Source organism: Babylonia areolata, chromosome 29, assembly GCF_041734735.1.
Source record: "Babylonia areolata isolate BAREFJ2019XMU chromosome 29, ASM4173473v1, whole genome shotgun sequence".
NCBI lineage: Eukaryota > Metazoa > Mollusca > Gastropoda > Neogastropoda > Buccinidae > Babylonia > Babylonia areolata.
Genome location: NC_134904.1, coordinates 34734148 through 34749147, shown reverse-complemented (window position 1 = coordinate 34749147; position 15000 = coordinate 34734148). Strand labels below are relative to the sequence as shown.

At 43.8% G+C, this 15000-nt stretch overlaps 1 protein-coding gene across 1 annotated transcript in view; it reads right to left on the bottom strand.

The window, feature by feature from the left end:
- Positions 1 to 15000, bottom strand: part of LOC143274654 (uncharacterized) — a 218904-nt gene that overhangs the window by 13016 nt on the left and 190888 nt on the right. Inside the window, exons 12-13 of the mRNA XM_076578527.1 lie at positions 11018 to 11104; positions 4568 to 4664 (exon numbers count right to left, since the gene is read on the bottom strand). Coding sequence (XP_076434642.1) covers positions 4568 to 4664; positions 11018 to 11104 — 184 coding nt within the window. The remainder of the gene's footprint in view (positions 1 to 4567; positions 4665 to 11017; positions 11105 to 15000) is intronic.

The following is a 15000-nucleotide window of genomic DNA, read 5'->3' as shown; positions in this document are numbered from 1 at the left end:
GGGCAGAAGGGGGTAGGGGGCATGGGGGGAGGTGGGTGGGGTGGGTGGGGAGGAGAGGGGTCATCAGATCACAGAAGAAGAGGGTTTGGCAAGTTAACAGATATTTCAAGCAAGCAGAACAGAGTTGTTGTTTTGTTCTTTTTTTAAAATTAAAAAAAAAATTTATTTATTTATATATTTATTTTCTTAAAGGCAATGATGTCCGCCGCACTAAACACACATACAAATCACCTCTTCAGAGTTCACATAATCATATTTCAGCTATCTTTCCGGAGAACCTCTGCGGGATCGACCTTCAAGGAAACCACTGTCACATACACATTTTACACACACACAAAAGTTAAGGACCACTTGATACAAGTAGGTATGTTTTAACAACAACAACAACAACAACAAAAAAAGTGATAAGTGATTTAAATCATAAAAAGGTCCAACTGCCTTTCACGGCTGTCGGAAGCAGTGAATTCATATCCACTGGGTCCAGGACTCGGCATGAGAGGGCGGAGGTCCAATCCAATCCTCGAGGTCTTCTTCCGCCGTTTTAACCTTCCCCAAGCCAAGTCAGTTAACCCATCCACACCTGTGTGCAGTGAGAAAAACTGGAGTACAGTACCTTCCCCAAGCGATGTCAGTTAACCCATTGACGCCTATGTGGAGTGAGGAAAACTGGAGTACAGTACCTTCCCCAAGCGATGTCAGTTAACCCATTGACACCTGGGTGGAATGAGAAAAACTGGAGTACAGTACCTTCCCCAAGCGATGTCAGTTAACCCATTGACACCTGGGTGGAGTGAGGAAAACTGGAGTACAGTGCCTTCCCCAAGCGATGTCAGTTAACCCATTGACACCTGGGTGGAATGAGAAAAACTGGAGTACAGTGCCTTCCCCAAGCGATGTCAGTTAACCCATTGACACCTGTGTGCAGTGAGAAAAACTGGAGTACAGTGCTTTCCCCAAGCGATGTCAGTTAACCCATCCACACCTGTGTGCAGTGAGAAAAACTGGAGTGCAGTACCTTCCCCAAGCGATGTCAGTTAACCCATTGACGCCTGTGTGAAGTGAGGAAAACTGGAGTACAGTACCTTCCCCAAGCGATGTCAATTAACCCATCCACACCTGGGTGGAGTGAGAAAAACTGGAGTACAGTGCCTTCCCCAAGCGATGTCAGTTAACCCATTGACACCTGGGTGGAGTGAGAAAAACTGGATACAGTACCTTCCCCAAGCGATGTCAGTTAACCCATTGACACCTGTGTGGAGTGAGAAAAACTGGAGTACAGTACCTTCCCCAAGCGATGTCAGTTAACCCATTGACACCTGGGTGGAGTGAGAAAAACTAGAGTACAGTGCCTTCCCCAAGGACACAACACCAACAACAGATCGAAGAACCCTAACCACTGAACCAGAAGTCCGATGCCTTACCCAATCTGCAACGTCGCCTCTTGTTATCACACACACAAAAAAACAAACCTATGCAAGGTGCATGCATGGTCTACCATTAGCCTCTCACTGAACACGAGGCTGCTTTGAGACACAAGTGCAACATGAACAGCTAAAACAAAAATGCGTTTGGAAAATCGATGTTTCAGCACAACAAAAATATTGACAGTTATTCAGCGGTTTATAAACGGTAGCTCTGTTGTTGCAAATGGAAGAAAGCACCTCTTGTGCTCAGTACACATGGCTGCATACACCAGGTTATGAGCGGTGCTCAGTACACATGACTGCATACACCAGGTTATGAGCGATGCTCAGTACACATGGCTGCATACACCAGGTTATGAGCGGTGCTCAGTATACATGGCTGCATACACCGGGTAATGAGCGGTGCTCAGCACACATGGCTGCATACACCAGGTTATGAGCGATGCTCAGTACACATGGCTGCATACACCGGGTAATGAGCGGTGCTCAGTATACATGGCTGCATACACCAGGTTATGAGCGATGCTCAATCGGGTTATGAGCGATGCTCAGTACACATGGCTGCATACACCGGGTTATGAGCGGTGCTCAGTACACATGGCTGCATACACCAGGTTATGAGCGGTACTCAATCGGTTTATGAGCGGTGCTCAATACACATGGCTGCATACACCGGGTTATGAGCGGTGCTCAATCGGGTTATGAGCGGTGCTCAATACACATGGCTGCATACACCAGGTTATGAGCGGTGCTCAATCGGGTTATGAGCGGTGCTCAATACACATGGCTGCATACACCGCTGTCTGCCAGAAGTCAGCATTATTTCACAATGCCCCAAAGAAGAAAACTGTGCAAGTTCCCAAGCGGTCCTTAACTTTTTTTTTCTTTCTCAAATGAAAACTGTATTTGGGAATCGGTAATAATAAAGATAAAACGGCTTGGAGATGACGACAAATCTGCAGAAAAAATCCAAGTCATTCGGTTGTTTGTCACTCCGTAGCGGACAACTTTACCTACCACAAGTACAGACATCCTCGACATCAGTTCCATCTTTGTTTGACACCGATCACAATTGTTTTTGTTTCTGAATACATTTTGCTCAAGGTCAAACGACTTCCAGACTTGGCGAGTGTCAAGGTCGAAAAGGATGTTTCAGTGATGACCCTCGAACCTAAGAAAAATGGCTGTTTCTTGTATTTTGCCAACAAACGTAGCGTTTGATTTTCTGCCTTTGCTAGTCTCGGAAAAGAATACAGTTCATTAGCGTCCATTTGATGCTTCAACATAATTTTGTCCACTGTAGTTAAAATGTCAAGTTTCATAGCTTCCAATTACTTCGTTAAAAAAAAAAAAAAAAAAAAAATCAATATACAATCAAGGGCATTGCATCAAAGGATATCAAAAGGTTCGAGTAAATTTCAGGAGATAGACGGAAACGGTACAAAAAAAAGAAGAAGAAGAAGAAAAAAAAAAAAGAATATCAGTATATCAGTGCGCAACCCACTACTGCAGAAAAATAATCAAACAAAACAAATGGACCGCTAAATGATAATTAAAAAAAAAAAAAAAAATCCATGAAATCAGTCAAGTTCTACGATGCAACATTTCTGAAAATAAATACGGTGAAAACGGACTACAGACTAATAATAATAATGCAGTTTGTGGACAAGCACAACTACAAAACACAACTAACCATTCTCTACAAACTAACATCAAAGGAATAAGGTTTCTTGCGAAAACAAAAGTGTTATGACAGAAACAAACACGCCCCCCCCATTCCCCCCCATCACCCCCCCCGCCCCCCCAAAAAAACCACACCAAAAAAACACGAATCAGATTATTTTAAAGTAACCACAGTAATTAATACAAAACATGCTTTAGAACTGATTTCAATAAAGCATAAATTTTCCCAAAGACAAACAAATGAATCTGAAATGAATAGAATTCTCAGTCTATTAGCAGGAAAGTTAAAAACAAAAACAAATAGATTATAATCAAAGCTGTTTTAAGCTGTTCATAAAGCTGAAAAAAGACTATGCAAAAAAACAACCCCAAACAAAACCTTTTGACATTGGAACTGAATGGAAGATGGAGATGAGAGGGGCGGGGTGTGGAGGGGCGGGAGGAGGAGGGGGGTGTTTGAGATTACGAGGAAGACAACTTTATTATTAGTTATCTCTCAGGAAAAGTCCGAGGGAAGGGAATCTTAGGTCATAGATGTTACACAAATTTTAAGCCCAGGAGCTCAAATAACATACTTTAATGAGTGACACATACCTGAGCACAAAATTAATCTCATAATTTGTAAAAGCCATTGGGCAGTTTAAAATTTTTTTAATTTATTATTATTATTTTTTTTTTTACAACGCTTTTCTTTTTATTTTATTGATGTTAAAATTTTGAAAACATCAATGCACTTACACAGCGTGCTCTGACCAATAGAGTATTAGCAGTAATTCCACTGCGTGTGTGATTGCGTGTGCGTGAGTGAAGCGCGTGCAGCATGCGCGCGCGAAACACCAGCGTACATACATGTGCTTGAGAGCGCGTGCGTGCGTGTGTTAGAATTGGATGTGGAGAAAGAAGAAAGAGAGAGAGAAGAGAGAGAGAGAGAGAGAGAGAGAGAGAGAGAGAGAGAGAGCAGAGGGAGGGAGAGGGAGAGAATGAGAGAGGAAGGGAGAGAGAGACAGGGGGAGGGAGGGAGGGAGGGAGGGAGAGAGAGACAGAGACAGAGAGACACAGACTTAGAGTAACAGACAGACAGAGACAGACATAGAGACAAACAGACAAAGACCGATAATTCATATGTGCAAAAGAAAAACAAAAAAACCAAACAAACACCGTTTTCAATATGCACCAAAGTGCAACCCCCCCCCCCTCCTACCTCTCCCCCCCCTCCCGTCCCTCACAAGCACACACATCAATCAATCAACCACCTTTTACCAAAAATCCTGCACTCCTCCCCAACCACCATCCCCCACAACGCCCTTCCTTACCACCACCACCACCACCCCAAAACCTCCACCCCCCGCCTCCACCACTACCCTGTCCTCTCTCTCTCCTCCCCCCCCCCCCCCGACCCCTAACCCCTCTCCACGACATCCCCCATCCACTGACACAGCCACAAGGACGACCACTCTTACCTCAGCATCCGGGTGATCTTTCAGCGCCCCCAAGACGTCATCCCGGGAAAGAACGAACAGCTCCGAGTAGCCCACGGACCGAACGTCGGCTGTCCGCCTGGTAGAAGGAGCAGGAGACAAAACAAGTTTCGGTTTCACTTTCAAAGGAGGCGTCTGACATGAACAATCATACGTTTCTGAGAAGCTGGAAGAGAGAGAGAGAGAGAGAAAGAGAGGTGTGGCGAGTGGGGGCTGGGGCAGGAGTGACAGAGAGAGAGAGAGAGAGAGAGAGAGGGAGAGAGAGAAACAAGTTTCGGTTTCACTTTCAAAGGAGGCGTCTGACATAAATATATGTTTCTAAGAAGCTTGAAGAGAGAGAGGGGGGGGTAGGGAGAGAGAGAGAGAGCGGAGGAAGGAGGGAGAGAGAGAGAGAGGGGGGGGGGGGAGATTGACAACTGGAGAAAGAGAGAGAGAGATATAGAGAGAGGTACAGAGAGAAAGAGACAAGTTTCGGTTTCACTTTCAAAGGAGGCATCTGACATTAATATATGTTTCTAAGAAGCTTGAAGAGAGAGAGAGAGAGAGAGAGAGAGAGAGAGAGAGAGAGAGAGGGGGAGGGAGAGAGAGGGGGAGGGAGAGAGAGGGGGGAGGGAGGGAGGGAGAGAGAGCGGGGGAGAGGGTCAGGGAGAGAGAGAGAGAGAGAGAGAGAGAGAGAGAGAGAGAGAGATTGACAACGGGAGAAAGAGAGAGAGACATACAGAGAGAGGAACAGAGAGACAGAGACAAACAAGTTTCGGTTTCGCTTTCAAGGAAGCGTCTGACATACATAGGTTTCTAAGAAGTTGGAAGAGAGAGAGCGAGAGAGGGAGGGGAGAGAGAGTGAGAGAGAGAGAGAGAGAGAGAGAGAGAGAGAGGGAAAGAGAGAGCGAGAAAGAGGGACAGAGAGAGAGAGACAGAGAGAGAGAGAGAGAGACAGAGAGAGACAGAGGGACACGGATATTCTATTCAATCAAGGCCATGGCCCCTCATGAAGGGGGTACAGTGAGCCAACATTCCATAACAAAACTCTTGTCAATGACAAAAGTAAATGATAAACTGCAAATGATAATCTACAAATGAGAGATAGATAGATAGATAGATAGATAGAGAGAGAGAGAGAGAGAGAGAGAGAGAGAGAGATTAACTCTCTCCATACGAACGGCGAAAGAAACGACGTTAACAGCGGTTTCACGCCAATTACCATCATCAAAATATTGCAAGCAGAGGGCTCTTATACTGAAGAGGTGAATGTTGACAAAGATACCACAATTCTGACGACGGAAGCTAAAGGTTGGGTCATTCAGACACCCACTGGACATCTGAAGGGTCTGTGTAGAGGAGAAGCGAGGACTGGTCGTACTGAGTGAGTTAAAACCCCCTTGACTGCCGGGGGAAGGGGGGGGGGGGGGAACCCCAGCAGAAAGTGATGTCTCCAGTAGAAATCAATATCCAGAACAAATTATTAGCCAGAAAACTGAAAAAAAAAAAACACAGTCTGAAGACATACCACTGTAGATCAATTTAATGTGTGTTTGTTACCAGCCTTCCAAATAGTTATATTTCGAAAACAGTCTGAAGATATACCACTATAGATCAAATCAATATGTGTTTGTTACCAGCCTTCCAAATAGTTATATTTCGAAAACAGTCTGAAGATATACCACTATAGATCAAATCAATATGTGTTTGTTACCAGCCTTCCAATAGTTATATTTCGAAAACAGTCTGAAGATATACCACTGTAGATCAATTTAATGTGTGTTTGTTTCCAGCCTTACAAAGAGTTATATTTCCTTTCTTTTGACGATGTCGTCAGTGACTTCACTATTACCGTGAATTCTACAGGCTTGACAGTCAAGGGGTTAATTAAAGCCGGGCAAATATGTGCACCCTGACAAAAAAAGCGATATAAATAATTTTGGAATCTTTGATTTTACAAACTCCATATGTGTAGATCATAGTTGAGCAGACCGCAAGGACCATACTAGGGCTTGATGCTCAGTTCAGTTTCAATGATGTGTCAAAGCGTGCGGACTGAGCCATATTTGCTACACAACATCTGCTACAAAAAAAAGGGTGGATAAACAGGTACGCAGATACCCGATTTACGCATTGACCCAACGCGCTTGTCAGTCTTTGAGAGCCTACGGGTAGTATAGGTATGTACAAAACGTGAAGCTAAAACGAAATAAACAAAAACGTAAACACGCTAGGCCTAGAATTTGATATGACGGGCATGCTGTATAAAACGATAAACGTTCGCTAGCATTGAGCTTACTTTGCTGTGCAATGCTTGTGACTTTCGTGTTTGGTACCACTAGAGCTGTTTTCTTTGTCGTCCCTTATTGTGTTCGATATCTTTTTTCACTTGGGTTCATGCTCCTAGGACTGGGGCATCCATAAAACATTCTTCTCTCTCTCTCTCTCTCTCTCTCTCTCTCTCTCTCTCTCTCTCTCTCTCTCTCTGTGCATCCCTTATTGACCTGTTTGTAAGCAGAAGGGTAGCAGCTCTGAGCAGCATTGGTTGGAAGTCGTGTGTGCCTTTGTCTCACCAAGAGTCACAGACTTTAATTGTTAACAATGCCGCAGGAACTCTGTCATTGCCACACACGCATACATACACACGCAAGTACGTGCGCTCACATTACACACGGACACACAGACACAGGCAGACAGACAGACACTCTCTCTCATTCATCCCCCATCCCACTGAAAACCGAATCCTGTTCCGATTCAAATGCGCGGTTCATTCCATCAAAAGATCGCTACTTCTGTGTACGCTTTTTGATACCACTAATCCCCCCCCCCCACCCCCTTATCAATGTAGCAAAAACAAAGCCGTCTAATTTTGTAAAGTGACTTGCACCTACCTCGCAAAAAAAGCTTTCCAGTTTTCGTAAGTCAACTATCAAATCCAGGAAACAGGTCTCATGATTGTTTGGGTGCTTTTTCTTTTCGCCCGTAAGTAATGGACAAATCCTCCAGCCAGACAACCCACACATACAAGCTAAGCTCCTTTCCGTTTTGTTTGCTGGCTAGGTTTCCGAGTCTGGCATTACTCCCAAGCCGCTCACCCTGAACCCTTCTGCCCCCTGCACGCCCTCCTCATCCTCCCCACCACCCCCACCCTAAGCCCACCCCATCCCACCCACACACAGCTACACTTTTGTCTGTTCTGTTGCCAACCCCAGCGTCAGTATTGCACAGGTGGCAGAATCGTTCAGACTGCTTGTCTGCCACCGGTACCGTGTTCGTTAGGGTTCGGGTTCGATTTCCGTTCTCGCCCCTTTCTCACACGTTTGACTGGAGAATCAACGTCTTTTTCATTCGGATGAACTGGCAGGCCCAACACTCGGCTTATATCACAGATTGACATAAGTTTACATTTGGGCCAACAGCAAAGTGAGAGCTGTATCATCAATGGTTTCTCCAGTCAATGGGAAACCATTTACAGCTTAGTCTTTTGTGAAGGACTATGACTCTCAAACTAGGAGACAAAATTGCACTGGCTCTTAGTGCTGCAGCCTTGTGGGCTAGTTGGCCTTTGGGAACCATCCCAACGCCGGCTATCCTGAAACCCTCTTGGCCGAGAGAGTGGAGATGTACTTGGACAAGACACTCTCCACTATAATCAAATTCTAGCCCAAATAGTCGGAACAGCAGTTGCCTCCTCTGCTGTTCTGATGGTCATAGACGGACACGACTGACTGTCATAAAACCGTGTTCGTTAGGGTCCGGGTTCGAGTCCCGTTCGCGCCCCTTTCTCACACGTTTGACTGGAGATTCAAACTGGACGTCTTTTTCATTCGGATGAACTGGCGTCCACACGTGATCTCAGAGGCAATGCTTTGAAATTAGAGAAACACCATGACGGGCGCAATAGCAGAGTGGTTAAAGCGTTGGACTGTCAATCTGAGGGTCCCGAGTTCGAATCACGGTGACGGCGCCTGGTGGGTAAAGGGTGGAGATTTTTACGATCTCCCAGGTCAACATATGTGCAGGACCTGCTAGTGTCTGAACTCCCTTCGTGTGTATATATGCAAGCAGAAGATCAAATACGCACGTTAAAGATCCTGTAATCCATGTCAGCGTTCGGTGGGTTATGGAAACAAGAACATACCCAGCATGCACACCCCCGAAAACGGAGTATGGCTGCCTACATGGCGGGGTAAAAACGGTCATACACGTAAAAGCCCACTCGTGTGCATACGAGAGAACGCAGAAGAAGAAGAAGAAGAAGAGAAACACCAGTGCCGTCTTAACATCAGAGGAAACTACTTCCCCGAAAGAGTTGTTAGCACCTGGAATGGTTTGCCAGACTCGGCACCATCTGTTGACTCTTTTAAAAGCCGCCTGGACTGAGCTACCTTCAGTGTATGTTCCTGCCTGCAAGTGTTAACCACCACCTTTGTACTTGCCATTGCCCGCACGTCGCATGCACATAAGTAAGTAGATCTCGGACGACGAACAGGCCCTTGACGGGGCCTCAACCGTCTAATAGTCAAGTCAAGTAAATCCTAGGTCCCATGTCACGTGCAACACGCATTTGGCGCACTGAAAATAGAACCTATGGCAACAAAAAATGTTCTACTTTGGCAAAATTATGTTGAAGAATAGAGGTATATGCACTCAAGGCCTGATAAGCGCGTTGGGTTACACTGCTGGTCAGCAGATGAGGTGTAGCGTATATGGATTTGTCCCAACGTAGTGACGCCTCCTTGAGAAACAGAAAGTGAAACCACAGGAACTACCCACATAAAATCTACAATGAGACCTGCTCACTTTGGGATATACAGACGTCTCAAAAAAGGTTAATAAAAGGACCACTTCATAAAAACGGGTAGTTTCCATAAAACACCGAAAACAAACTCAAAGGGTGATTTACATGATACAGGCTGCTTAAGGTCTACTAACTCACCTGCCATTGAATTGCAACCCCCACGAAGAGTTTGGAGAGTGCGTTTGAAACAAATTGGTGTTTCAGGCCAAAAAATTGACAGTTGTCGGTTTTATAACGATAGCCTTCGTTTAAAAACATTTTATTTTTATTTTTTACAAAAATGTAAATAGTGCTAGTGTAAGTGCAAGAAGGAAAGCGCCGCTAGTAATAATGAGTGGTGCTCATTATAATTATCGGCTGCATAAACTGCTGCTGTTCGTAGGAAATTTAGCATGGCTTCACCATACCTCCAAGAAGAAAAGGGCAATTTCCCCAAGTGGTCCTTAGTTTTTGTGTGAACTGTGTGTTTTGAAAGGAAGCACAGAGCTAAGCCTTGTCAAGGATGGTGAGGTCCGTTGAAGAGACTAAAAGGTAGAAGAGTAAGAGGAGATTCGATTGACACTTATTAAGATATTAAATAACATAAATGATGTAAATGCAAGACATATCTTTAGAATGTCGGGCTATGATAGTACAAGGAACCCAGTAAAGAAAATTTGTTTAGAACACCAACATTAGAAAGAAAATTCATTGGCTAACCGAATTGCACAAACATGGAATGCACTACCAACCGAAGTTAAACTTGTACAAAATACTAACACGTTCAAAAATCTCCTTAACACCATCACCATCTTAAAAGATTTTTTGTTTGTTTTGACTATGAATAATAATTAAAAAAAAAAATCTTGCAGAAGTGTACATGCGTACACCGCCCAATAACAACAAACAAAACAAGAAAATAAATAAATAAAATAAAATGGAAGAAGTGAAGATGAAGATTCGATGGGGACATAAAAAGGTCTAGGCAGATGACTGCCAGTCCATATACTACTACTACTACTACTACTACTACTACACATTTCTACTGTACTTTTCCGTTCATAAGACGGAAAAGGCTGTACACTGGTTTATAACATTGTAATATAATCTCTACATTTCTTCCCCTCCACTCTTTGACAAGCTTTTTAATTTTTTTATTTTTTTATTTTTTGGTCTCATTTGAGAGGGGAAGAAATGTAGGAGTGTATCTTACAATGTTATTTAAACAAAGTTACAATTTGTCCGTCGTCGGAATGAAACAACGTAAAGAACAGAGGGAAAGAAATGTGGATATATCCTGTTTTGTTTCATCGTTCATCGTAAATCGATCGTCGTCAGAAGAAAACACACACACACACACACACACACACACACACACACACACGCAAGCAAACACACACACACACACGCAATCACACACACACGAACACACGCACACACACGAACGCACACACACACACACGCACGCACGCAAGCACACAGCCACGGTCGAAAACTCTCACGATCCGAGAAATGAATAAAACAGAGCCATAAACAGACAAAGATGAACAGATATAGAGATAGAGAGACAGATAGAGAAACAGAGAGATAAAGAAACAAAGAGAGAGACAGAGAGAGACAGAGAGACAGACATACAGACAGACAGACACAGACAAGGCGATCGATGTACCCACCTGTTGATTCCACCGTCCAAATTGAGAATTCCAATCTCCCCGAAGAAGTCACCAGCTCCCATTTGCTTCAGAACTGTGCCACTCTCACTGCAATGTCAAACACAACACAGCTGAAAAAAAATAACAACAAAAAAACAACAACAACAAAACTAAAAACTATGTGTAGCCTCGCTAGAAAAACACAACAAAACAAAAACAAAAAACCCCCAACAAACTCAGTTCAGGAAATCTTCCACAACCGCGGCGACGAAGCCGACAGTTAATTAACTCTCTCCATACGAACGGCGAAAGAGACGACGTTAATAGCGTTTCACTCCAATAACCACCATCAAAATATTACCAACGAAGGCTCTTACACTGAAGAGGTGAATGTTGACAAAGAATACCACAATTCTGACGACAGAAGCTAAAGGTTGGGTCATTGAGACACCCACTGGACATCCGAGGGATTTGTGTAGAGGAGAAGAGAGGACTGGCCGTACCGAGTGAGTTAAAACGTTTTTATCACAAGGTTGTAAGTGATAAGTTTATGGAAGCACGTGCAATTCAGACCACCCGAAGAACATGTCCAGGCCACTCTCTGTCTCTCTCTGTCTCTGTCTCTCTCTCCCTCTCTCTCCCTTCACTGTGTCACAGTGAAAATTTTTTTTCAAACTTTTTAAAAAAATCATTTTTGCGTTTACATTTTTCACATGAATAACAGAAGACATTTACATAACAAGAAAATATGCATCACGATTATATCAACCATGTATTGTAAAATGTTAACTATATGTCCTTAGTAGTTCTATATTATTAGAGGTTCATGTGTGTATAAATATGAAGGACATGTTTAAATCTGAAAGAAAAAGATAGATAGATAAATAAAGATAAATAAATATGGGAAGAAGAGAGGAAGAGAAATCTCAGAAAGAGAGGGGAAAAATAAATAAAAAGAAGAAAAGATTCTTCATTTTTACTCTCCACTGCTCCATATGAAATGGACCAATGCTACTGATATATGTGTACCAGAAACATATGCATACACACACACACACACACACACACACACATATATATATATACATATATATATACATGCATATGTACACATACATATCACAGTGTAATGAACACACTGTTGGTTGCCGTTCTTTCTCTGTCTCTGGACCTTGCAATTGGAATGAACTTCCTCTTTCGCTTCGTCAAGTCTCCACACTCAGCTCTTTCAAGTCTGGCCTTAAAACCCACCTCTTCCCAAAATGGCCTCCCTTCCCTGCCTCTTCCTTGTATGTAGTCAGTTTCTCCAGTTTTAGAGCTGTGCATGCGTGTGAATGACTGGTGCGAAAGCGCTTTGATTTGTCTCTGCACAAGATTCAGCGCTATATAAATACCATTATTATTATTATCATTGTTATTATTATTATTAAATTAATACTGGAATGCCGAAACACTTCATGACATGGCTGCATGAACGACCTCGGCAAGCGCTAAATTTGCTTAGCTCAGCGTTTAACTCACTCAGTACGGCCAGTCCTCTCTTCTCCTCTGCACAGACCCCTCGGATGTCCAGTGGGTGTCGTAATGACCCAACCTTTAGCTTCCGTCGTCAGAATTGTGGTATTCTTTGTCCACATTCACGTCTTCAGTATAAGAGCCTTCCGCTTGCAATATTTTGATGGTGGTAATTGGGGTGAAACGCTGTTAACGTCGTCTCTTTCGCCGTTCGTATGGAGAGAGTTAAGAATTTTTCTTTAAGTCTGTGGAATTAGTGTATAATCTTGAACGTTCTAAACGCTGAGCAAACGAAACGCTGCTCAGATTGCTCGTGCAAACAAACCCACGAGCCCCGGATAAATACGACTGTATAAAGAAGGGGCACGAAACGGAATCCTACCGATTGTCTTAATAAGTGAACGCCGCCACCCCCCTTTAATAACCTCAAGCGACCTCACATAATTCCTTTGATTTAAGGGTATTTTGTCAATTTTTCTCCTTCATTAAATATCCATTCACACACCCTCCCCCTTTATCATTTCCCCTCAGACACACGCACTTACCACCACCAGCTCCCACAAAACCGACATAACCACGCACTCTGGATGTGACTAATGCAAGTCACCGGTTCGGCCTTATACAGATAACGGTGCACTAATGATCCGAGTTTTGGAAGACGCTTGGCTTTCATCACAGACTGACATAAGCTTACAGTTGGACCAACAGCAAAGTGAGAGCTGTATCAACGATCTTCCCAAAATAGCCTCCCTTCCCTGCCTCTTCCTTGTCTTCAGTTTCTCCAGTTTTAGAGTTATGCGAGCGTGAGAATGACTGGTGCGATTTGTCTCTGCACAAGATTCAGCGCTATATAAATACCATTATTATTATTATTATTATTATTATCCACCCCCCATTGCAATGGGAGTTCATTTACAGCTGCTTCTTCTGTTTTTTTTTTTTTTTCCTCTCTCTGAAGGATCATGACTCTCAAACCAGAAGGCCAAGACTGCACTGACTCTTAGTGCTGCAGCCTTGGGGGCTAGCTGGCTTTTGTGGAACCATCCCCAACGCCGACTGTCCTGAAACCCTCTTGACCTCTTCTTCCTCTTCTGCGTTCGTGGGCTGCAACTCCCACGTTCACTCGTATGGACACGAGTGGGATTTTACGTGTATGACCGTTTTTACCCCGCCATGTAGGCAGCCATATTCCGCTTTCGGGGGTGTGCATGCTGGGTATGTTCTTGTTTCCATAACCCACGAACTTCGGTATCTTGTTTATTTCATTTTCAGCACAAGATTAAAGGAAAAAAACAAAACAAAACCCAACAACAACAACAAAAAACAAACCTAAAAAAAGAAAAATAACAAGAAAACATAATGGTTTCGTTCAACAGTTTTTCTCTTTTATTTTAATTTGCAAAAAGAACAAACATGCTTTGCTCATAGTTTTAGAATCTTCGGAGTTCCTGTTTCAAACATTTCCCTCGCTTTTTCTTTTCCTATGTTTTTGTTGATGTTGTACGCGCGCGCACACTCGCAAAGACTCGCGTGCACACACACACACACACACACACACACACACACAGAATCACACATACACACACACACAGAGTACCCTCCGCCACCACCACAAACTCTCTCCCCCCCCCCACAATCAGTAACAATAGGACAAAAGGCTCTCTTTCGAGAAGCTCTCCAGAATCATGTGACCAGGGAAAAAAGGAAGGTGACGCCATCACGACTGATGACTTGCGAAAAGCGCGGGGGCTCAGGACAGTGAACGATGATGACGTGATAATGTGACGTCAATCCCGTGGACCCACGAAAAAACACGCAATGATCGGGGAGGGGGGAGGGGGGAGGGGGGGGAGGGGTTGCAGATTAAAAAAAAAAGAAGAAGAAAAAACCAGAACCGTGACCTGTCACGTTCTCCAATAACTCCCCCCCTGATCTTCAGTTATTTCCCCTTTACCATCAGCATTGATCCCCACTGTCAGCAATGAAATGTCGGCAATCAGCTGATTGGTTTTCGGGTCCACGGGATGTAAGCCGAACTGTTGGGGGTGGAGGTAGGGGGATGGGGGATGGGGAGGAGGGGCTTTTGGCTGACCAGGCTGCAAAACGTGAACAATGCTGATGATCTATCTATCTATCTATCTATCTATCTATCTATCTATCTAACTATCTTTCTGTCATTATACTGTATCCTGTTTCTTGTTCTCTGACATTTTATTACACTGCCTCTTCTTTGTTCGTCTGAAGAAAAAAGAAGAAGAAGTCGGCGATTTCGTTTAATGGATGAAGTCTGTAACACACACACACACACACACACACACACACACACACACACACACACACACACACACACACACACACACACACACACTCACACACTTGATGGAGAAAGTCTGTAAAACACACACACACACACACACACGCACGAACAACAACTGTGTGTTCCGATAAGAAGTATCAAACGTTTCCGACCAAAAATCCTACTGCAGGTG